Below are 22,914 nucleotides of genomic sequence, written 5' to 3'. Positions count from 1 at the left end.
TGGACTAGTGGCCACGGGAGGTAATGCCAGGGGAGTCAGCCTGCAGTGCGAATGGACTAGTGGCCACGGGAGGTAATGCCAGGGGAGTCAGCCTGCAGTGTGAGTGGACTAGTGACCACGGGAGGTAATGGACAGAGGAGTCAGCCTGCAGTGCGAATGGACTAGTGGCCACGGGAGGTAATGGCAGGGGAGTCAGCCTGCAGTGCGAATGGACTAGTGGCCACGGGAGGTAATGCCAGGGGAGTCAGCCTGCAGTGCGAATGGACTAGTGGCCACGGGAGGTAATGCCAGGGGAGTCAGCCTGCAGTGCGAGTGGACTAGTGGCCACAGGAGGTAATGCCAGGGGAGTCAGCCTGCAGTGCGAATGGACTAGTGGCCACGGGAGGTAATGCCAGGGGAGTCAGCCTGCAGTGCGAATGAACTAGTGGCCACGGGAAGTAATGCCAGGGGAGTCAGCCTGCAGTGTGAATTGACTAGTGGCCACATTAGGTAATGCCAGGGGAGTCAGCCTGCAGTGCGAATGGATTAGTTGCCACATTAGGTAATGCCAGGGGAGTCAGCCTGGAGTATGAACGGACTGGTGGCTATGGGAATGATCGAGAATAGGAGCGTGGCCAGGTGACGGAAGAGGACGGTGGAGTCTGCTGGTAGAGCGAGCGGTCTCGAACAAGCGAGAAGGTTTGGGAATGGGGGTATGGCCTCAGACCGTATATAAAAGGGAGATGCGCGGGAGACTCGGGGCTGTTGCGGTGGGGTCTTCGTCGGTTCGGGGGTGAGCACGTGAGTCCTTAAATAAAGAAACCATCTCAAGAGAAGTGCGTTGAAGTCGTCTTAACACAAACAAGACACAACTGTAATAAGATGATTTATTCTAAATACGTCCACAAGAAAAACAACGGACCAAAACAACATCGACTTTGATCGGCAGCTCGCGAAAGGGACAGTGTCTCTTTGAGTCCACATTCAAAAACGTCTAAATCTGAACGCCGTACAACTTGCACTTAAGGCCACGTGGCTTTGACGTCTGCAGACCGGGCGTCAAACAACCCTTTCAAGAATTTTCTTGGCTCCAGTTCGTCAAGGCACATTGCAGGAGAACGGCGTAAACTTCAGTCACTTGCAGATCAGTTGCAAAACGTCAAGGGCTTCGATTCGTACCGTGCCCATTTCAAACGCATTCAAAATCATCATCACCATCATCAGCATTTGAAGTCCCGAACGGTACTTTTTTTGCAGCACTAGTTAGCTAAAGGCACAGCGCTAGCTAGGTACAGCCCCTCGCTAGTTAAAGGAGAGCCCATCGAGAGCTTATCTTGGCCTACGCTTCAACGTTGGCCAGACTGCCTTGGAAGAAGATGTGGGGATTACCCACACTTTAACCCACCGCATGCGACTTGCCGATCGACCAATTGCAGAACCGGGCGAACCAGGAATGTAGAATTCCCACCGCTGGCTCTGCGGGGCTGTAAACGCTACACGAGCACCAATGCCTTCACGCTCATTTGAGTAGGAAATTCATTTTACTTGTTAAACTAAACAATTTTTATTTCACCAGGTAAGGCCCACTGAGCGACGCAGCTCTTTTTCAGAAGCAACCTTGCCACACGTGATAGTTCAACAACACGTGAAAATTCGAAATATGAAAGCAAAAACCAGAGGAACTGGAGAAAAGTCCACGCGACCACGGGAAGGGAGACACAGCAAACTCCAAATATGCAGCAGGTGTCAGGGTCGGGATCGAACCCACCACCTCCTCCATACCAGGCGAAGCAGTTAACATCTCATAGCCACTGCGGTGCCAATGACGCGGCGTGTGACGAGCACCACAGCGACCGAAGCCGTGCGGCAACGTTTCGTCACCTCTCTCGGCAGCGGCCGCCGTTGGCAATCTGGCAACGAGAGCCAACTTCCCGCGGAGCGCGGTGAAAATTCACAATGTGCAAAAACGAACGAGGGGGCGAAAATAAACTGCGCAGTGCACAACCTCAACACAACACCGTTCGTTAAATAACAGCTCAAGGCCACAAGGGCCAAGTAATAAATAACAAAGCGAGGCTACGGCAGAAAACGCGAACAAACAAACGACACCAATGCAACGCAACACTCCTTTCAGACGATTGTCATTGCAATCACCAGCACCCGTTTGGCAAAACATCGCGCGCGTCGCCCTTAAAAACACAATAAAAAGCTAGGCTCAAGGCTACAAAACGATTGATGGCGTGAAGATGATCGTGACGTCAAATCTCCCGCAGCTTTGTCACTGTGCTTCACAATGTCCATCGCATTTGCGTTTTGCCAGACCTCCAGTGAGGATGGTCACTTAACTGAAGATGAACAAAAGCCTGCCACCAATCTTCTAAATCACTGCAACTTTACAATTCCGTAATCTTCACGACAAAGTAAATTTGAGCGACGAGACTTACCTACCGAGGAAAGTCTCACTCGAGTCTATTTCTTGCAATAGGGGTGGGCGATGTCTCTACCCGAGTAATTTGCGGTGCCAATTTTACAAACGCGTGCCACGTCGCCGGACGCACATATGGCCATCTCTTTTTGCGAACGCCACGGGACCTTTTAAACGCTCACCGCGAGTTGGACGGTGCATATTTTGACGGCCGTTGCAGCGGCGGCACCCCGCCAGGAGTTTTAATCAGGGCGGCCGCCGGCGTCGAAACCCGCCCAGCGGCATACGGTCAGCGCCGCGTCGACGATAATCGCGGTACGAATTTATTTTGGAAAATGCGAGACAGGACATTATTATAAATCGCACTGTTCAACACCGCGGGCAACCCTACACTGACGTCAGCTGTTGGCTAGCCTCTCATCTAAACCACCCCCCGCGGAATTCACATTTGTCGGGAGAGAGTTCCACAAATTACATTACAAAGAAAAAACACAAAATCAAAATGCAAACTTCGCTTCAAAAGGTTTGGCGGCGTTAATAACGCACCGGGCCTTCTCACGAGTTTGGCAATAACAACCGGGCGTACGCATGGATTCTGCAACCCTTTCCAACACGAGTCCAACGGTAATAACAACGGCAGCGCTCGTGGCAGGCTCATGGAAAGCGGTAGGCCGCGATGTATGTACATTGAATTTCTTTCCCACTGTACGTAGCCAACCACGCAAATTTGAGTTTGCGGGAGATGACCCACCGGGACTTGGATAGCGGCCTTGCCTTGATCAACATGGCCGGTTTTATCTCAGAACAAGTTCCCCCCGGAACAGCAACGCAAACGTTACAACAAAATATTTTTCATTGATATAAATCAACGTTACGGGAATTATCATAACCCTACCCACCCACCTCAGCCGCTACAGACATTAACACTTTAAAAAAAGCATAAAACACCCCATATCACCAGCCCTTGCCGAATGAAGGCACCTCGGGAATTGATTCTCGCATATATACGAAGGCACAACTCTTTCCAGAATCTGAAACCAAACTTCTCTCTCACTGTGCAATTGTTTGCTCAGTGTTTCAGGTCAAAAGGAGACCTATTTACACACCTCCGTCAGGTGAGCACTCACATTACGTCGGGAAAACGGGCCAAAGTAAAACAAAACTCGAGGCCAGACTTTCAGGCTAAGCCAGATTAAATAAATTAAATTAAAACATCAACTAAAAACATCTCCCGAACGGAACACTACACACGCACGCCGATTGATCTGCGCGCGATCGGAGACTGCGCACGTGCGCACTAACGATTCTAAAAGCAGTTGTGCAGTCTACTTATCTGTTGTGTGGAATTCGACGTCTGCTAGGTACTCTCAATTGTTGAAAAAGAACACATTATGTACATATTTATCAAGACATATTACACGTAAAAAAACGCCTCCGAACCCACGATCTCCACGGTGCCAGAATCCGTGTCTCTGTCACTTCCCGTCTGCTGGAACACGTGGACGAGTGTCAGGGAGTCAGGCTGCTCGAACGGCGTAATCTGCCCGCGACGCCCTTCCGGTCGCTGGGGCAACGTTCCTTGGACATCAGCAACTGCAGCTCTCTGAGAGAGAAAGAAAGAAAGAGAGAGAAGTGGTGGGGGAGACGGTTACTCAATGGGGACATCATTCACAGACCGATGTCGGGGGCCTGCTCAGCGGCCGGCAGAGCGAGCGCCTTGCAATCGCAAGGATTTCGAGTTCAAATCCTGGTTGGGGTTTGACTGGACCCATCATCATCATCATTCCCATAAAACGAGTACCAATCTGCATGGAAATCAACAGCGGTTGGCTTATGGCGAGACTCGCCCCCACCGCCCCCATCCTGCCGTCAAAGGAACGTTTCCACCAATGGAAATATATATGATAATAGGGTTATCCCCCTTTCTGGCAATAAAACAGGTGTTAAGATGTTAAAACACCAAACTTAAACATTTGCAAGGAATCATGTCTGCATTAACCACATATACTTGTGGTGAACATGCAAACAAACAAAAAACATGCTCTGACAGTATATGGTGCATTGTCTTTGAAACGGATTGGTCCACACCATATACATTTCAAGAGCCGCGATGCACGTCAATACGAGACGAGCAGTCCTTAACAAACAAGAGCCGCATGGCGGCACCGGAGCCACAGGTTGCCGACCTCTGCACTAGAGAGAGAGAGCGAGGAAGGGAGAGCGGGGAAAGAGAGAGCGCGAGGAAATAGTGGAGAGAGTACGAAGGCCAGGGGAAGAAGCGTGGGCGTGCAAATCCTTGGTCTCGCTCACCTGCGCAGGTGCGCGTTCTTGAGGCGTTCGCACGACAGTGCGCGGCGCAGCGACCGCACGCTGCAAACCGCGGTGCCGCACAGCGCCGGGTGGCAACACAGCTCCCCCGTGGAGGGGCGCTCCCCCGCCGTGGGTCTCACCATGGCCTGCGTGAGTGGGGGGGTACACGGGGGGTGGGGGGGGGGCACACAGTGGGAGAGACGGTACACGGCCTTCAAATTGACACCTGGTGCGAGCGTGCGTGGCGCTTGGTCAACCGCACACAACTGATCAAAAACCACACCGCGCTCGCCCCAACGGTCCGCTGAAGGCCACGCCGAGGGATCTTTGTCTCCGCGCCCGCGCGTCAGAGGTCGCAAACGGGTTTTGATTCCTTACTCGTACCCGTACCCGGCCGCACCAGGGTCACAAACGGGTACCCGTACCCGGCCGGGTACGGGTAGCCGGGTATCGGGTAGGGTACGGGTATCGGGTACCCGGTTGCGACCTCTGCCGCGCGTCGCTTCTCTCTCACTCGCTCTCTCACCGTGAGGAGGGTGCGTAGCTCCAGCGACAGGGACGCCACGGCCGCCCCCTCCGGCAGCCACCCCTGCCGGATCCGTTTCCAGGCGGCGTCGTTCCGGGGCAGGGGACCTCCGCCGGCGGCCACCACCGCGCTGAGCGCCAGCGCGAACACGTCCGCCTGCGGCGACGCAGAGTAGTCCTGCTCGGGGTAAGGGGGGAGGGGTGGAGGATCGTGAGAGGATGGCTAAGATGGATGTACATACGTCAATTTTATTTTCGCACCGTACGCTGCCAACCGTGCTTATTGGAGTTGCGGATGTACGGCAGGCGACAAGTCCGTCGAATCGAATCGTCCGTGCGCTCACCGGCTGCAGCACCTCCAGCGCTAGGAACCGCGAGTCGCCCTCCTCCACGTGGCGGCTGTTCACCCGCGTCACGTGACCCAGGTCACCTGATAGGGGGGTGGTGGCGGAGGAAGGAGGGGGACACGGCGATGATGGACGCTCGGTGATGACAACAGCGGCTGCGGCGACGTGGTCCCTCCCGGTGGTGACATCACTCAGGCTGGGTGTCGTGTCGCGACGCACCCCCCGCCCCCGTGACCAGAGTTTGATTTCCGCTCGCGACCAACGTCGGGTGAGGAATATAGAACCTGCTTACGGACCTCCCCCTAGGTCGACTCAGCCTCAAATGAGTACCTGGTGGGGAGTGTAAACATCACCACTGGGGAGACAAAGGCGGCCGGAATGGCTGCGGACCACGCGTGCAGTTCCGGCCTTCGTAGGTGCTCGCTAACGTCACTTGCCCGACGGTCTCCATTCAGGCGACACGGGGGGGGGGGGGGATGGGGTCTTTGTCTTTGTCTGTGTGACCACGTGTGCGTGTGCCTACCGATCTTGTAGACGTCTCGAGACTCTCCCACGCTCCCCGCGTCGCTCTGCGGCTCCCCCTCCTCCAGCTCGGACGACAGCGTCCTCTGGGCGATGAAGATGTTACCTGGCGCCGCACGGAGTGGGGGGGGGGGGTGTACAGAGAAACGCTCCGGTCAAACTCATCTCGAGCTAGGCTCCACCATTGTTGAGTAACCACAGCATCACGCTGCAGATGCGGCATTCTACCATCCCACGGTGCGACTACGACTACCAAGTCTGTGTGGGTGGTTGGCTGGGTGGCTGACTGGTTGGGTGGGTGGTGGATGGATGGGTGGATCGGTCGGTCGGTGGTGGATGGATGGGTGGATCGGTCGGTGGTGGATGGATGGGTGGGTGGATCGGTCGGTGGTGGGTAGGTGGGTGGTGGGTGGATGGCTGGCTGGGTGGATGGGTCGGTGGGTGGGTGGTGGGTGGATGGCTGGCTGGCTGGGTGGATGGGTCGGTGGATGGCTGGCTGGGTAGATAAGTGAGTCGGTGGGTGGGTGGTGGGTGGATGGCTGGCTGGGTGGATGGGTCGGTGGGTGGGTGGTGGGTGGATGGCTGGCTGGGTGGATGGGTCGGTGGATGGCTGGCTGGGTAGATAAGTGGGTCGGTGGGTGGGTGGTGGGTGGATGGCTGGCTGGGTGGATGGGTCGGTGGGTGGTGGGTGGATGGCTGGCTGGGTGAATGGGTGAGTGGGCAGATAGGTGGCTGGCTGGTTGACTGGGTGGGTGGCTGACTCGGTGGGCGAGTGCCTGACTGGCTGGGTGGGTAAGTGGCTCGCTGACGAGGCGGCAGGGCGTGGAGGCACCACTCAGGGGGGTGGGGGTGGGCGGCTGGGCTCACTGGGCTTGATGTCCATGTGCACGAGGCCCAGGCTGTGGATGTAGCGCAGACCCCGCGCCACGTGCAGCAGCATCCGCCGCACTCGCCACTCGGGGAACGCGTGGCCCGGGGAGCGCAGCAGGGCGTCCGTCACGCTCCCACCTACATGCGGAACGCACACACGTGTAAGTAAAGACAAAGATCCCCACCCGTATAGCCTCAACATACTGTTGGGGCAAGTGCTGTCAGTGAGTAGCAGCACCTATGACGGACGGCACGGCACTCCCGGCCGCCTTTGCCTCCCCAGTGGCGATGTTTACACGACGCACCCAGGTACTCATTTGAGGCCGAGTCGACTTAGGGGAGGTCCAGGCTCAGTTCAGATAATCGTCACTGGCGTTGGTGCAGAAAAACATCGCTGCGGTGCTCATTCTGGATGTTCATGTGTGTGTACGTGTGGTACGTGCATACCGCTGCAGTACTTTTTTCGTATGTACACGTGGAGTGTGAGCGCGTGTGTAAGCGTGGTATGTGTGGTATGTATGGTATGTGTGATACGCGCCTTTCCTTACAAATCGCTGCAGTACTCTCGTTCTGGATGTACGCGTGGTGTGTGTGTGCGCATGCGTATGCTTGTAGAACGTCTATGGCACCATACACAGCCAACCGTGCTAATCGGAGGTGCCACACGTGTGGTACGTGTGGTACATGCGGTACGCGTGGGGTGTGTGGTACGTGTGGTACGTGTGGTGTGTGTGGTACGTGTGGTGTGTGTGGTGTGTGTGGTGTGTGTGGTACGTGCGGTACGTGCGGTACGCGTGATGTGTGTGGTACGTGTGGTACGTGTGGTGCGTGTGGTACGTGTGGTGCGTGTGGTACGCGCGGTGTGTGTGGTATGCGTGCGTACCGCTGCAGTACTCGTTCTGGATGTACATGTGGTCTTCCTCGGCCCAAGCCGAGTAGTACTGGACCACGTGGGGGTGCTGCCCCAGCACCGCGTGGGCGCACACCTCACGTAGCGCACTCTGCCTGCACCACCACCACCACCACCACCGTTCCACAGTCAGCACCACTCCAACATCGTCACTGCCACCAGAATCACCACCATGATCAACACCACCGCCACCTTCACCGAGTGAGCGAGCGGCGGATGAGAGAACGGGTGAGCGAGCATGTGGGCATCTGAACGACTGGATGGACGGGGGAGCGAGCGAATGAGCGTGTGGGCGATCGAGTGAATGGGCGAGTGAGCGAATGAGCGTGTGGACGAGCGTGTGGGCGAGCAAGTGAGCATGTGGGCGATCGAGCGAATGGGCGAGCGAGCGAAGGAGCGTGTGGGCGAGCGTGTGGGCGAGCGAGTGAATGAGCGTGTGGACGAGCATGTGGGCGAGCGAGTGAATGAGCGTGTGGACGATCGAGCGAATGAGCGAGCTAGCAAATGAGCGTGTGGGCGAGCGAGTGAGCGCGTGGTCGATCGAGCGAATGGGCGAGCGAGCGAATGAGCGTGTGGGCGAGTGTGTGGGCGATCGAGCGAATGGGCGAGCTAGCGAATGAGCGTGTGGGCGAGCGTGTGGGCGAGCGAGCGAGCGCGTGGGCGATCGAGCGAAGGGCCTCTTACTCGTCGGCAGAGCGTGCGACGGGCCGGCGCGATCGCTTGACCGCGTAGACGCAGCCGTCGAGGCGCTTGACGCAGCGCGACACGGAGCCAAAGTGGCCGTGTCCCAGCGCGCCCAGCTCGTGGAACTCGGTGGAGAAGCGCGACATCATCTCCGCCTCCCGCATGCTCATCATGCGCTGCACACGCGCGGCAGCGGGGGAAGGACAACAAACGAAAGACAAAAAGCAGTTGTGCAGAAATTTGTTTTCAATCTAGATGATTTAAAAGTGCAGTGGATTCCTAATACGAGAAGGGAGGGGTTACAGACAGCCGCAGAAGCGCATCCGAAAGCACGCCATGCAGTATGGGCGGGCCAAAAAATAAACCAACACGATACGAGTGCAAAGTATAGAGAAGTCAAGCAAATCACGAAAAGTAATTAAGTAAAATAGAAAATGGAACAAAACCTAAATAGGCGGCGAAGTGCGGTGGTGGAGACGCACGAGCGGAATTTAAAACGCGTGCGTCAGAAAACCAACGCAGGCTTAGAAACGTCACGTTGCTCTTCATCCAGCAGTAGATAGACCACGATGATGATGATGATGGTGATAAAGGCATCAAGAGAGATACATGCTCAGTTACAAGACAAAACCAGGTCAAAATCGGTTTACGAATCAACTTCCTGTTCTGCCGCAGAAAATAATGCAATCTCGTTAAACAGCAGGCTTTCGCTACCAATATCCATAATAGTTTTTTTGGGTTAGATCGCGTGAATATATAAATGTGTCGTTAAACCCTCCACCACCCGACACAGATTGACTTCTCCACAAATCTGGCTGTCCGCCTGATGATGCTGGTTATAATGACTGGCGAAACGTCGTACTCCGATCGTAAATGTTGTGGCTTGGCTCTCCAACACACCGGTGTGCTGTACTAGTATACTACACTATACAAAACAACTATTATACACTACACTCTACACTATACACTACACTATACACTAGTGCTGTACTCGTAACGAATTGGCACGTTCTGCTTACGTGACAAACCTTACTAATTGGCTGTGTCGGGTGGTGGCGGGTTTCACGACACATTTACATATTTACGTGATCCAACCCAAAAAAAAACCTGTATTATGAATGCAATCTAGGTTCGGGTTGTCGGCCCGCAAGAGTTATATTCATCGGTTACCTTGGGTGGATTCGGGCACTCGTCTTGTGACGTTCTCTCCATCCGGTCGTCATCGCTCCTGCGGACGGTACAGCGGGAGAGGGACCGTGACGCGGGGTGCAAACGAGATGGGGAGAGGGGGTGCAGGTGGTACGGGGGGCGCGCACGGTACGCCGCGGGCGCAACAGTCTCCACGGAACGCGCTAAGTCCCCCTCCCGGCGCGCGAGCTGCAGGAGTTCCGCGGTTTGAACCCCCGGCAGGCCGCCCTGGTAAACGCCGGCGGGGCGTGTTAAACCGCAAAAAGGAGACACGACGCCGAGAGCTCAACTGCGATTGGATTTGGGAGAGAGAGAAAAAAAAAAATAGAACGGCATTGTAAGCTCGACTTTTTTGATTTCCTATTTATCATCCGTGCGGGAAGGCTCCGACGTTTCACTTCTTACACACGCGGAGCCTGCACGGAAACACGGCCCAACCTTGACCCCCTTGACCCCCCCCTCGTTGGGGGGCGAGGAATTGAACCGGTGACCCGCAAACCAAGTCCGGTTCAAAGGCCGTCAGCGAGGATCAGAGTTGTTAGTCCACGTTAGCGGGATCAATAAACGGTCGCGGGCAAACAAAGTGAATGTGCTGCCCTTGCATGCCCGGGAGCTCATTTGAAGGCCCGTGCCCTGCCCTGCAGCAAGGGGTCGGAGGCCACGTGTTAGCGATTAGCCAGGACGTGCGACATGCGGTGCAGGGGTGCGACATGTGACAGCTGCCAGCGCCTGGCAGTAGCCATCCACCCCCCTGCCAACACACAAACACCCACCCACCGACCCACCCACTCAAACCCACCGCGTACACCAGTCACGTCCTTCACATACAGACCCGGGGTCAATTATAAGTACGGTTGTAGCAAATGTTTTGCTCAATTTACAAACAACATTGTCATTGCAATTCCCTGTAGAATCATACGCGAAATTACGATTATAATTGGCCAAGGTCTCCCACTCCGTCAACTCACCCACACACCCACCCGCCAGGCCATATATTTCCTATACCCACCCACTCACCAATTCACAACCACAATCGATCCCACCCACTAATCAATCTACATCCATTCTAATACACCCACACACTCACCCAACCACTTACCACAACCCACTCACTTACCAAAACCCATCGACACCCACCCCACATACTCATCAAACTACAACTATCCCACCCACCAACCCACTCACCCACTCGCCAAACCCATCCTCACCGACCACACACACTCACCAACCCAACCACCCACTCACTCACCAAACCCATCCCCACCGACCTCACACACTCACCAACCCACATACCACCCACCCACCCGCCACCCACAGTGGCACGAGTGTGAGGAAGAGGGCGGCCAGGTGTTGGAATCTGCACGAAGCAGCTGCATGGCCTCATCAATTAAAGCGGACTCGACAACAAAACTAAATTAGCCGAATCGACTTTCTGCAGTCGGGTGCGACTCACAAAGGGTAGGAGGGGGGGGCTCTGTGTACGGGGGGCTGCCGGGTTCGAAGCGCAGTGCGCGGACCGCAACACTACAGCTCCCCACAGCCCACGACAACAAACCGCCATTTGCCACTACATGGCGCCAGGCTATGTGAAGTGCACAACGCCCACTAGCAGACCCAGCTGCCATGGCTTGACCGAGTGAGATGACCGGCCGATGCACCACCTGTGCCCCCCACTGTGCCACCTCGCTGCGTTTTAGCCGCACGGCGCTGCGCTCGCTGCTGTGAGCGTCGCTCCTCCGCCCTCCGTTGTTGCTGGAGGGCGACTGCCTCCAACTTCCCAGCAGCGTCCTTCACGAGCCTCCTCCTCCACAGAGGCCGATCTTAACACCACTGCTACCGGTCATTGGTATCAGCAGTGCAAACCCACAAACACAGACAGACAATCGATCAGACAGAGGAGCCGGGGCCTGGGGGGGTGAATGTGAAGAGCTGTGCGTTGCGAGCCACTCACTCCCTCTTGCGGCTTCTGTGCAGGCAGGACCGCAGCACGTCCACGGAGTCCGGCGTGAAAGGGTTAAAGTTGATGCGGGGGCCCGCCTTGGGGGTGGACCGCGTGGGGCCGGCGCCCAAGCGGAACCCGGCGCCCGCGCGCGCCAGCTGCCTCAGGCTCTGCGACATGGACACAGAGACGCAGAGACACACCGACTGTTGGGGCGGGAGCCATTGGCGAGTAGCACCTGTGAAGGCCGGCACGGCGCACGTGGGGGTGGCGTAGACATACAACCAAAACTATGGACCTTATAGTAAACCCATAGAGATACATAGAGATGCATAGAGGCCGATAGGAATACATAGAGACCCATAGAAATACTTAAGAGTCCATAGACGTACACTCACAGCCACTGCATAGTAATAACGATTACCTCGCCTGGAATACAGGAGGTCGTGTATTTGATCCATACCCTGACGCCTATATATTTGAAGTTTGCATGTTCTCCCTGTGGCCGCGTGGATTTTTCTCCAGGTCCTCCGGTTTTCCCCTCCACGTTTCGAATCAACACGCGCTTGGAGAATATGGCTGCTATAAATGTCCACGCGATAAGCCACTTCGCTGAACTACTGTATCATTTGTATCGATCTGGCCTCATTTGACTGCATGCTATGAAGAAGGGCCTTTTCCCCGAAACGCCACAGCATACTCGCATCATCTTCTTTTCAAGGCAGCGCTATTGATTAACGTGTCGGGTTTTCTTTTTGACCAAAGTTGTGTCGTCACGACCCTCCACCGCACCACGCAAGCAAAAAAAAAACGAACTCAAATCGGCACTTTGTACGAGCGTTTAAAACAACGCTCCAGCTTAGCATTCATCGTTCCAGCTCCCCGCGAAGTTCACGAACAATTCTCACAAATGTAGTGATGGGATACAACGACTCTCGTGTGTGTGGCTACGTCGAGCATCGTCAGGACGAGACCCAGGAGGCCGAAGTAACAATTCCATTTAGGTCCAAACCTGGTCACACGTTTTTAAATCACTCCCCCCCCACAAATATCAGCTCTTGGCTCAAAACCCGACGGCGGCTGGGTGCGCAATCGCCAGCGAAACGTCGTTTAGAAAATGTTTCAAAGAATTCCACTCGCTTCCCAACGCTACCGGTTTTCGCTCAATAAACCCAAATCAATGGGGCTAGTTTGTCCACCACGTGACGACTTGAATCGCCGGGTGGTGGAGGGCACGTCGCCCCCATTGATATTTTACACACAAGCTTTAACCCTGGACAAATCGACGACAAATTGACCGCGCAGTACGGCTTGTGTGAATGCAAGTGTTACGAGCCCAAAATCGTGGGCAATCGTCGGTGACTGCATAGAAACACTTTTTTAAAATTTCTAAATGCATGGGCGAATGCGCTGATACTAAAATATGTTCGTACAAATTACTCGACTGAGATTACAAAGATCCCCCGTATAGCCGGAACTGACGTATAGGGGGCAAGTGCTGTTAGCGAGCGGCTAACTGGGATTTACACTCGCACACAGCAGCAGCAGCAATGAGGTCACCCTTGCACATGAGACTCATCCCGGTTATAAATAACAAAATGACAAAACTTTCCGTAGGCGAGTCTGCGGGAGGGGCTGTAAGTTTTACGGTAGAAGGGTGAGTCAACGGTTCAATGCGTAACTGTGTCGCAGGTGTACAGACAGGTGAGTGTATGGCTGGTTAAAGTCTGCCAGCAGACGTCAATGGGTTAGTGTTGTGGGCGAGTGGGTGAGTCAGCCGGTGAGTGTATGGGTGGATCGGTGCATTGGTGGTTGAATGGACACGCACGGCCCGTGTTGCCAATGCACTGCTGGATGCGTGCCTTCCCATGCCGTGCGGCTTATTTGGCCATATTTCACCACGCTGGTGAAAAGTAGAGCGCACAAGTCATACACTGTTGCACGTTATGGCCAGCAGGGGGTGGGGCGGATGCATGGCAGAGTCTTGAGCAGGTGAGTTTGTGTATGGGTGAGCGTATGGGGTGTCTTCGCCAGTGAGTGAGTGCACAGGTCAATTAGTGTGTGATAGGTGGCTAAGTCGGGCAATGAGTGTACAGGTGGGCTGGTGTATGGGTGGCTAAGTCAGGCAATGGGTGTACAGGTGTGGTGGTGTCTGAGTGTGTGGTGGGTGGCTGAGTCAGGCAATGGGTGTACAGGTGTGTTGTAATCTGAGTGTGTGGTGGGTGGCTGAGTCAGGCAATGGGTGTACAGGTGTGTTGGTGTCTGAGTGTGTGGTGGGTGGCTGAGTCAGGCAATGAGTGTACAGGTGTGTTGGTGTCTGAGTGTGTGGTGGGTGGCCGAGTCAGTGGGTGTACAGGTGTGTTGGTGTCCGAGTGTGTTGGTGTCTGAGTGTGTTGGTGTCCGAGTGTGTTGGTGTCCGAGTGTGTTGGTGTCTGAGTGTGTGGTGGGTGGCTAAGTCAGGCAATGAGTGTACAGGTGTGTTGGTGTCTGAGTGTGTGGTGGGTGGCCGAGTCAGTGGGTGTACAGGTGTGTTGGTGTCCGAGTGTGTTGGTGTCTGAGTGTGTTGGTGTCCGAGTGTGTAGGTGTCTGGGTGTAGGGGTAGGTGGGTGCATCTGAGGCTGCCGAGTGGGTGGGGGTGTCAGCGTGCCGCCTCTACCCGCGTCGGCTGCAGTCAACGGCGGGAGACGGGAGCTCTCCATTCAAACAGCAAACGGACACACACATCCCTGTAACATACACACACACGTGTGTACATACACACACCAGTATGTACATACACACACACCCTGTAACACACCAGTCTGTACACATACACCAGTCTGTACATACACACACACACACCAGTTTGTACACACACACACAACCTGTAACACACCAGTCTGTACACATACACCAGTCTATACATACATACACACACCAGTCTGTACGAACACACAAAGACAAAGGTCCCCCATAAAGCCTAAACAGACTGCTGGGGAAAGTGCTGTTAGCGAGCACCCATAACACACACCAGTCTGTACACACTTAAGCAAGCCGTAAGCATACGACTTTCTCTATGCACATACACAAATACAAGCATTTCTTACAGATCCCATCAGCAACGCAACCCTTGTGGGAGTGCATAATTTCGGCAGCATTGCATTCAATACAAGCGAAAACCGTGGACCAGTTTCAACATGCAGCGTCTCATCAGCAGGCAGGCTCGCATGAACCAACAATGATGGTGGACTGCCCAGATGTTTAAATGCAAACACCGGTTTTGAAATTCAGTGTGTCATCAGCAGTCAGCCTCGCTTGAAGCAATGAACTGCCCAGATGTTTAAATGCAGACACCGGTTTTGACATGCAGCGTCTAATCAGCAGTCAGCCTCGCTTGAAGCAATGCACTGCCCAGATGTTTAAATGCCAACACCGGCGTCACTTACCTTGGGAGAATGCGGCGAGTCCATGAGTCGCAGTTTGTGCATCGTCTTGTGTGGAGGCGACTCGGGGCGCATTGACCTCCCCACCTCACCGGGACTGCCCCCCACACCCTGGAACCCCCATCGGGGCCGGGGCCGACGCGGGGTGCGATTCTCCTTGTCGTCCTCATCAGCAGTGCCGCCACCGCCATCATCATCATCATCAATAGCAGTACCAGCAGAGGTGGCACCACCACCACCGTCGTCACTGCCACCTTCGCCAGCGCCACAATTGTCAAGTCGACGAGCTGCGGCAAAGTCGTCGCCCCCGTAATCTGTGCCACCACCGCCGCCACCACCACAGTCGCCATCGTCGGTGCCACCGCGGGAGAATGGTGGGGGAGAGCCTCCGCTCAGCAGCGAATCTTCGGGTGAAGAGGGCACAGCCGGCATAGGGTCGAAAGCACGCCACTGGTGGTGTGGGTGGTGGACGACGGCGCGGCTTGCCGAGCGTGGTGCTGCTGCTACTGCTGCTGATGGTGGTGGTGAAGGAGGAGACGATGGTGGTGTTGGTGGTGGAGGTGGTGGTGGGATAGCTGCAGGAGGGGAGCAGAAACTGTCCTCGTTGAAGGCGGAGTCGTCGGTGGAGGAGCCGCTGTCCTCATCCTGACTCCAGTCCAACCTCCGAGCCACCACAACCGTGTTGCTGCTGCTGCTGCCGCTACTGCCACCAGATCTCATCTTGCTGCTGCTGATGATGTTGATTCTGTCGGATCTGGGGATGTTGCTGCTGCTGATGTTGATTCTGTCGGATCTGGTGATGCTGCTGCTGCTGGTAGTGGTGGGGCTGATTCTGTCGGATCTGGGGGTGGTGGTGGGGCTGCTGTTGCTGATTCTGTCACATCTGGTGATGTTGTTGATGCTGCTGCTGTTGCCGATTCTGTCGGATCTGGTGATATTGCTGCTGCTGGGGCTGCTGCTCTTGCTGATTCTGTCGGATCTGGTGATGTTGCTGCTGCTGGGGCTGCTGCTCTTGCTGATTCTGTCGGATCTGGTGATGTTGCTGCTGCCTTTGCTGCTAGAAATCTTGCCGGTCACTTTGCTGCTGGGAGTTCCCTTGGTGTTGCAAGTCGACTTGGTGCTGGGGTTAGACCTGCTGCTGCTGCTGTTGATGCGACTGTTGTTGTTGCTACTGTTGCTGTTGTTGATGATGTGCCGCAAAATTTGACGCCTGGCCCTGTAACTCATGATTTCCTTCTTGTTACGTATCAACTCTACTTAAACTTAACCAGAAAATGCTGCTGATGCTACTACTAAAATTTCTGTTGAACTTCTTTCGCACCGTACGTAGGTTGTCAATCGTGCTAAACCGGCTGGCTCGTAAAAAAAAATATCAGACGAGATACCCACCGTGACGGTCTTAAAAACACTATTAACCACCCTATAAATTGTCCTAAAACTTAAAAAAAAGTTTCACAAATCTTTCCGGAGCAATTCAGCCCTCCCCCAAAGATGTAATATTAACTTTGTTAGTCAGCCTGCCCCGGCAAGATATCATTTACTTTGCCACTTTTCTCTCCGCCAGTTGGGGTTGTTGGCAGTTGACAAACCGTGAGGAATTGCAGAACTCACCACCCCACCGGGTTCCACTTCTACGACAAGCAAAGTAGTTCAAAAGTTGCACGCAACTTATTAGTCGACACTGTAATGGTTACAAAGTTACGTACTGTACGTACCTACTTTCTTTCGACTGCATGCACACAATCTAAGAACGCACTCGAACACACAGATTACGCTACGTGCATTTGCACAATGCCAAGTGGCGTGCACGCACTAGCTGCAACGCACACACACACCTCTTGCAAGATATTGTACATGCACAATTATGTTGCACATGCAGTATACGCACACAAATGTTATCCGACTCACCCGGACTCGTTACAGCACACGTTTACAAACCGCTAACTGTTGTAATCAGCTCCTCCCCACCCACCCCAATGCTGCCAACCACTCCTGCTACCAGAGAGAATGAGAACGTACCACTGTCTGTACCGGAAAACATCCAGAACGCGCAGCTAAAACTCTGAAACTTATCGCGACGTTCAGCGGTAAACACGTGTGGCGCCACCGCCTTATATAGGCCGCATTCAAGCGCGCGCGTCCGTTAAAAGGTGTGGCTCGCTAGTTGCGACTGGCCAATGAGCGCGTTCGCTTGCAAATTAGCTCCGCCCACGCCTACTTAAACCCCGCCCATCTCGCGTCATCCCACTCAAGCTCCGCCCCTAGCTGTTTAAGCTCCGCCCACAAGTTGTTTACTTTTTTTGTCTGTCTACTGAATCGCGAGTTCCGAAACTTTGAACACAACCAACGATTTAAGGCTTTCGTGACTGCAGGGATTCATCTTCTTGGTTCTTTCGGTATAGTCACGTAGAATGGAAATAATAAAATAATAAAAATAAAACATTATAAAATTATTCTCACGACGTTTCGGCCACAACGCAAGCAGCCGTCCTCAGGTGAAGAACAGGTCTGTCGAGACGACATTCAGACTCTGTCTACTCGACAGACCTGTTCTTCACCTGAGTACGGCTGCTTGCGTTGTGGCCGAAACGTCGTGAGAATGATTGTATTGTTTTATTTTATTATTTTATTACCTCCCTTCTACGTGACTTTACCGAAAGAACCAAGAAGATAAATCCCTGCAGTCACGAAAGCTTTCAATCGATACTCTTTGTATATTAAGCAGTGGATTGACCACGTCTGATGACAAGTTCTTTCAAGAATTTAAATGAACGGGGTTCAAACGTGTACAATGCAATGTGCAATTTAGAATCTGTGAAGACGGGATTGATGGATCACGCAAAGATCATCGTCTGGTTTCGGCTCCCCGCCTGCAGGGCTATGACGCAATCCAGGGAGTGGGTGACTGCGTGAAATGCCCCACAAATTGCCCCTCCTATCCGTCTGGGAGTTTCCCCAAGGTATTCTAGGGAATTATCCCACCACATTCCTTTTGGCAATGGTCAGTCAAAGTGTAGCCTCGTCATTATAATAATATACAGCCCTATTCTTAGGTTTTTTTCGGTAAAGTCACGTAGGTAAAACATTAAAATTAATAAAAGTAAAATAAAATAAAAAAATCACGACGTTTCGGAGGCAACACAAGCTTCCGTCTTCAGGTGGAACCGTCACAGCCACGACCCTGCTGTACCCATTCGTTGTGTTGCCTCCGAAACGTCGTGATTTTTATTTTATTTTACTTTTATTAATTTTAATGTTTTACCTACGTGACTTTACCGAAAAAACCTAAGAATATGAATCCTGGCAGTCACGAAAGCTTCAAATCTAGAATATACAGTCCTCCCAGTTTATTTTCCTACTTGAACGAAACACAGCTTACTTGCACCTATAAATAAATGTTTACGGCGCATATTACTCTCGTATAAGAGTTGCATTTTTATTATTATTTGTATGTGTTTCAATCGGGAATAAAAAAAATGCGTATTTATACTCGAGGAATCCGATGAGCTTTAATGCTCTTTTTCACAGATCTCCACTACTTTTATTTCATTTTGTTAGTTGTGCACTTTTCGATTTAAAGCTTTCGCGACTGCAGGGATTCATCTTCTTGGTTCTTTCGGTAAAGTCACGTAGAAGGGAAGTAATAAAATAATAAAAATAAAACATAATTATTTTTATTTTTAAAATAATAAAAATAAAACATAATTATTTTTATTTGTATTATTTTATTACTTCCCTTCTACGTGACTTTACCGAAAGAACCAAGAAGTTAGTTGTGCACTATTCAGTAAAGGACCCTGCTGTACCCATTCGTTCTCTGCAATATCGATGCTTTTATCGCTTGCTGCTGTACTAACGCACCACACGGATCTTCCGTGTAAAGTAGCCGTGTGAGTGGCGCTCAACGGGATAAAACAAAATCGACTCTCAAACTCTAAACGCCGAAACAACGTGGTAGCCTTCCTCTGGCCCCACTAACCTCCCGAATTAACATCGATCCCTTTTGGAATCCAGCCTTCGTCTGACACTACGAGAGTGGATTGGAGCTGGCCTCTCATTAACTGCTCGCCACTAGCGGCAAATGCTCAGATATTCCGCATTGCCTTTGTTGTTGATGTTCACCGTTTTGACCTCGTTCTGTGACCTAACACCGGTGACGAGACACGGTCGTGGGGGAGCATTGTCTCTCTGGTGTGGGTCAATCAGTTTCAAACACAACACACATCCAAGCACGCCTGTTCGCATGTTTTACCACATGCGTGTGCGGCTAATGTTTTACCTACGTGACTTTACCGAAATAACCTAAGAATAAGAAGCCTCGGTGTTTATTTGGCGTTTTGAATGTCTGAACACGGATGTGCGACGATTTACTGCATTTACATTTAATATATCCATTCCCAAATTCGTTGAATTTCAAAAAATGAAGCAAGTTATTTTTTTGTTCACACGGTAAAAAAAAAATGTGGGAGACGCTTTTAAAAGATCATAATATTACTGCGTTTCCACGGCAACCAGGTGGCTTTTACCTGGTGGGTGACGTCAAGTCTACAAGGGCCTAATCTCGGAATTCAAGGGTCAAAGACCTCCCTCTCCATGCATTCTAAAACAAAATTAACTCTTTTATTTTACATTTTACAAAGTCGATGGCCAGCACCACGCCCGACCGCCTTTGTCTCCTCACTGGGAATGTTTACACCCCCCCACCAGCTACTCATTTGAGGCCGAGCCGACTTAAGGTGCCTTGAGACGTTAGTGGACGTTAGTGATTAGGGGAGACCCATGGACCGGTCAGATAATCGTCACCGGTGCCCACGAGAGAGAATCGACCTCGGGTCGCTGGGTTACTGGCGCAGTGCGCTCACCACTGCGCCACCGCTCTCCACTATTCATCTATCGAGCCCCAACTTACACTGACACGCACGCAACATATAGAACGTCGATCTCGTTATAAAGTTGTATTATTTGATTACTTTTTTTACCCAGGGAAGGCTTTACCGAGTCTCGCGACTCGTTTTTAAATCATTTATATTAAGTTCACTTGCTTGCTTGCTTGCGCACTTACGACCGTGCAAATCTTTCGGTCGTTTTTTAACCCACTTCCCGTGATCCAATCGAGCTGACATTTTGCACACAGACTCGTTGTGCGTGATAATTAATGTTCGTGAAAAAATTTTTCCAAAATTTTACACTTTTTAGGACAAAAATATTATATTTAATTACCAATTGCTTAATGGTGCAATGCAATCATCTGACCCATAGGTGGCAGCCATCTCAAGCCAAAGGACGAGAAGACTCTAGCCGCCACGCATATAAAGGATTTATAGTGAAAAACTTTGTTTTTACGGGTTAAATTTTTTTTTACCCAGGGAAGGCTTTACCGAGTCTCGCGACTCGTTTTTACACGTGGGTCCCGGCCACGTTTTCAGAGTAACAATGCCCATCATTGCTTGCGCATTCTCCGAATTTGCAGTGTTAATCCCAGTTTTTAGCTGAGTGCCAATGTCCAGGTCCTGATGCTGGTCACGACGAGACGAGACAGATGCCTTCGAGAGAGACAGAGAGGGAGGAGGGGTCGGGAGTTCGTTGCGTAGTAGTGACGATAATCCTCCTCTTCCTTTGAAAGAGCGCAGACGATTAAGCATCCAACGCAATTGCGTCACTCTACACAACAAAGGGACTTGAGACTTTGAACTAATTAGTCGCTCATTCTCTTCGTGCCCTTGGATTCTCCTTGGCCAGGGCTCTTCATCATCCCCTTGATGATATGATGTAATGCGACGAATGCATTAGGGGGACAGTTTTTTTTTTATTATAAATATATAACGCGTCTGAGTGTGTGTCGGAATAAGCGGTCGTACGGCTGCCTCGGCGTAGCATCTCTCTGGGTCTCTGTGAGTCTGTGGGTCTCTGTGTGAGTCTGTGGGTCTCTGTGTGAGTCTATAGGTCTCTGTGTGAATATATGGGTCTCTATGTGAGTCTGTGGGTCTCTGTGTGAGTCTATGGGTCTCTGTGTGAGTCTGTGGGTCTCTGTGTGAGTCTATGGGTCTATGTGTGAGTCTATGGGTCTCTGTGTGAGTCTGTGGGTCTCTGTGTGAGTCTGTGGGTCTCTGTGTGAGTATATGGGTCTCTGTGCGAGTCTATGAGTCTCTATGTGAGTATGTGTGTCTCTGTGTGAGTCTATGGGTCTCTCTGCGAGTCTATGTATGTCGTACTTATTTCGCAACGTACGTAGCCAACGGTGCTATTTGGAGGTGTCAGTGGACACCGATGATGTAACGGTCTCGTCCATTCACGTCCGAGTCATTTGCATGCAGCTGCGTGAGTGTTTATTGGTGCGTGGGTGTTTATTGGTGCGTGGGTGTTTATTGCCAACTTTTTTTTGCTCTCCTACTTGTGTTCACGCAAATTCAGTGGCACGTACATAAATGTTGAGTGCATCGGTTTCAATATTAACCTTGCCACGGGAAATATTTTCCAGCAGCATTTGTTCAACTTAACATCAGTGCCGGATTATCCTAGTAGCACAAGTCACTACATGTGTAAGTAGCTTGTCTGTCACGTTTGAGTTTCAATGGCCACGTGCGATGATGACCTCATTTGTGTGCGTAGTGCGCGTGTGGCGGTGATGTGATGGTGACATCAGTTTGGTGTTGTGAGGTCGTTTGCACGGCGTGCAATGTGTGTGGTGGCTCTTATTTATCCAGTTGCCCTCGCCTTCCTAACCCCTGCTGATAAGAACAATAAATAGGTGACGTTTCAGGCAATGGGCCTTCTTCACAGGACGTAAATATAGATGCCAGAGAGGCCGGGTGGATGATGATGATGATACCACTTATGAGACTGAAGTTTACACCATGGGAGGCCCTGATGAGAGAGTCGAATGTTTTCTGATGACAAGTTTTTTTTAAAATCGGCTTATGTGCCTTGTACACATCCAATGTTGCATGTTTACTTGGTGATGTTACCTACAGAGGTTAGTAACAAAGCCTTTAGTAAGTACACTCCTGATAAGAAAACGCTGCCTGGTGGATTGATTTGTTACGGATGAGTAAGCACAGAATACAAATACAGGGCTGTGTACATACACTACAAGTGCTTAGGGGCAATCCTTTTCGTACGATCGCAAAAAATATCTTAAAACTTGAGCCCTACCCCCCCGAATCCTATAGAACGGTCGATATTTAATCCACACAGAAACGATCAAGGATTAATAATATTAACGTGTTTAAGCAAACAGATAGTCCACCGTCGGACTATCTAACTAATTTAAAGGCCAATGTAGACAAATTATTATCGAGGCATCACGCCCCATACGCAAGCTACGTATTTGGGTTAACCCCCCTCCACTAAACGGATTGCCCCTTACAAGCACTGTGGTTTAAACTCCTGTTGATACACAGACACGGCAATGCCTCTCTCGCCGTGAGTCGGCACTGTGGATTAAACAAATGACGTTAAACTCCCTTCCCGTGTGAGTCGAGCAGGGAGGGAGACGTGAACCCTGGGCTCGCCAAAATGTGGCCTTAGAGCAAAAAAAATTAACCCGTAAAAACAAAGTTTTTCACTATAAATCCTTTACATGCGTGGCATCGGTTTTATTTTATTATTCATTTCTGTTTTTCTTGAGTAAGAGTTTCATTTTTATCACATTGGTATTTTAAATTAAATATTTAAAAAAATTACCTAAAAAGTGTAACATTTTGGAGAAAAAAAATTCACGAACATTAATTGTCACGCACAACGAGTCTGTGTGCAAAATGTCAGCTCGATTGGATCACGGGAAGTGGGTTAAA

The 22,914-nt window shown here is 51.8% G+C and overlaps 1 protein-coding gene across 1 annotated transcript; it reads right to left on the bottom strand.

Annotated features, from left to right (window-relative positions):
* Positions 1-852: 852 nt before the first annotated feature.
* LOC144951847 (wee1-like protein kinase 2) lies at positions 853-17,556 on the bottom strand. Its single transcript, XM_078882194.1, has 11 exons — positions 15,125-17,556; positions 11,712-11,869; positions 9,743-9,800; positions 8,573-8,748; positions 7,862-7,983; positions 6,976-7,116; positions 6,110-6,214; positions 5,584-5,669; positions 5,241-5,417; positions 4,715-4,860; positions 853-4,007 (listed from the first exon to the last, which is right to left on the bottom strand). The coding sequence occupies exons 1-11, from the start codon at positions 16,346-16,348 to the stop codon at positions 3,914-3,916; spliced, it is 2,487 nt and encodes an 828-aa protein (XP_078738320.1). The 5' UTR covers positions 16,349-17,556; the 3' UTR covers positions 853-3,913.
* Between the last annotated feature and the right edge of the window lie 5,358 nt (positions 17,557-22,914).

The sequence above is a fragment of the Lampetra fluviatilis genome, chromosome 64, assembly GCF_964198595.1.
Source record: "Lampetra fluviatilis chromosome 64, kcLamFluv1.1, whole genome shotgun sequence".
NCBI classification, from domain to species: domain Eukaryota; kingdom Metazoa; phylum Chordata; class Hyperoartia; order Petromyzontiformes; family Petromyzontidae; genus Lampetra; species Lampetra fluviatilis.
Note: the sequence above shows the minus strand (reverse complement) of the source record. Positions and strands in the feature narration are given on the sequence as shown.

Excerpts from the sequence above, each read along its gene's own strand:
- LOC144951847 (XM_078882194.1), bottom strand. The coding sequence starts at position 16,348 with ATGAGTTACAGGGCCAGGCGTCAAATTTTGCGGCACATCATCAACAAC. Across the intron at positions 6,215-6,975 it reads GCACATGGACATCAAGCCCA|GTAACATCTTCATCGCCCAG; the intron begins GTGAGCCCAGCC and ends GTGCGGCGCCAG. Across the intron at positions 4,861-5,240 it reads AGCTACGCACCCTCCTCACG|GCCATGGTGAGACCCACGGC; the intron begins GTGAGAGAGCGA and ends CCACTCACGCAG.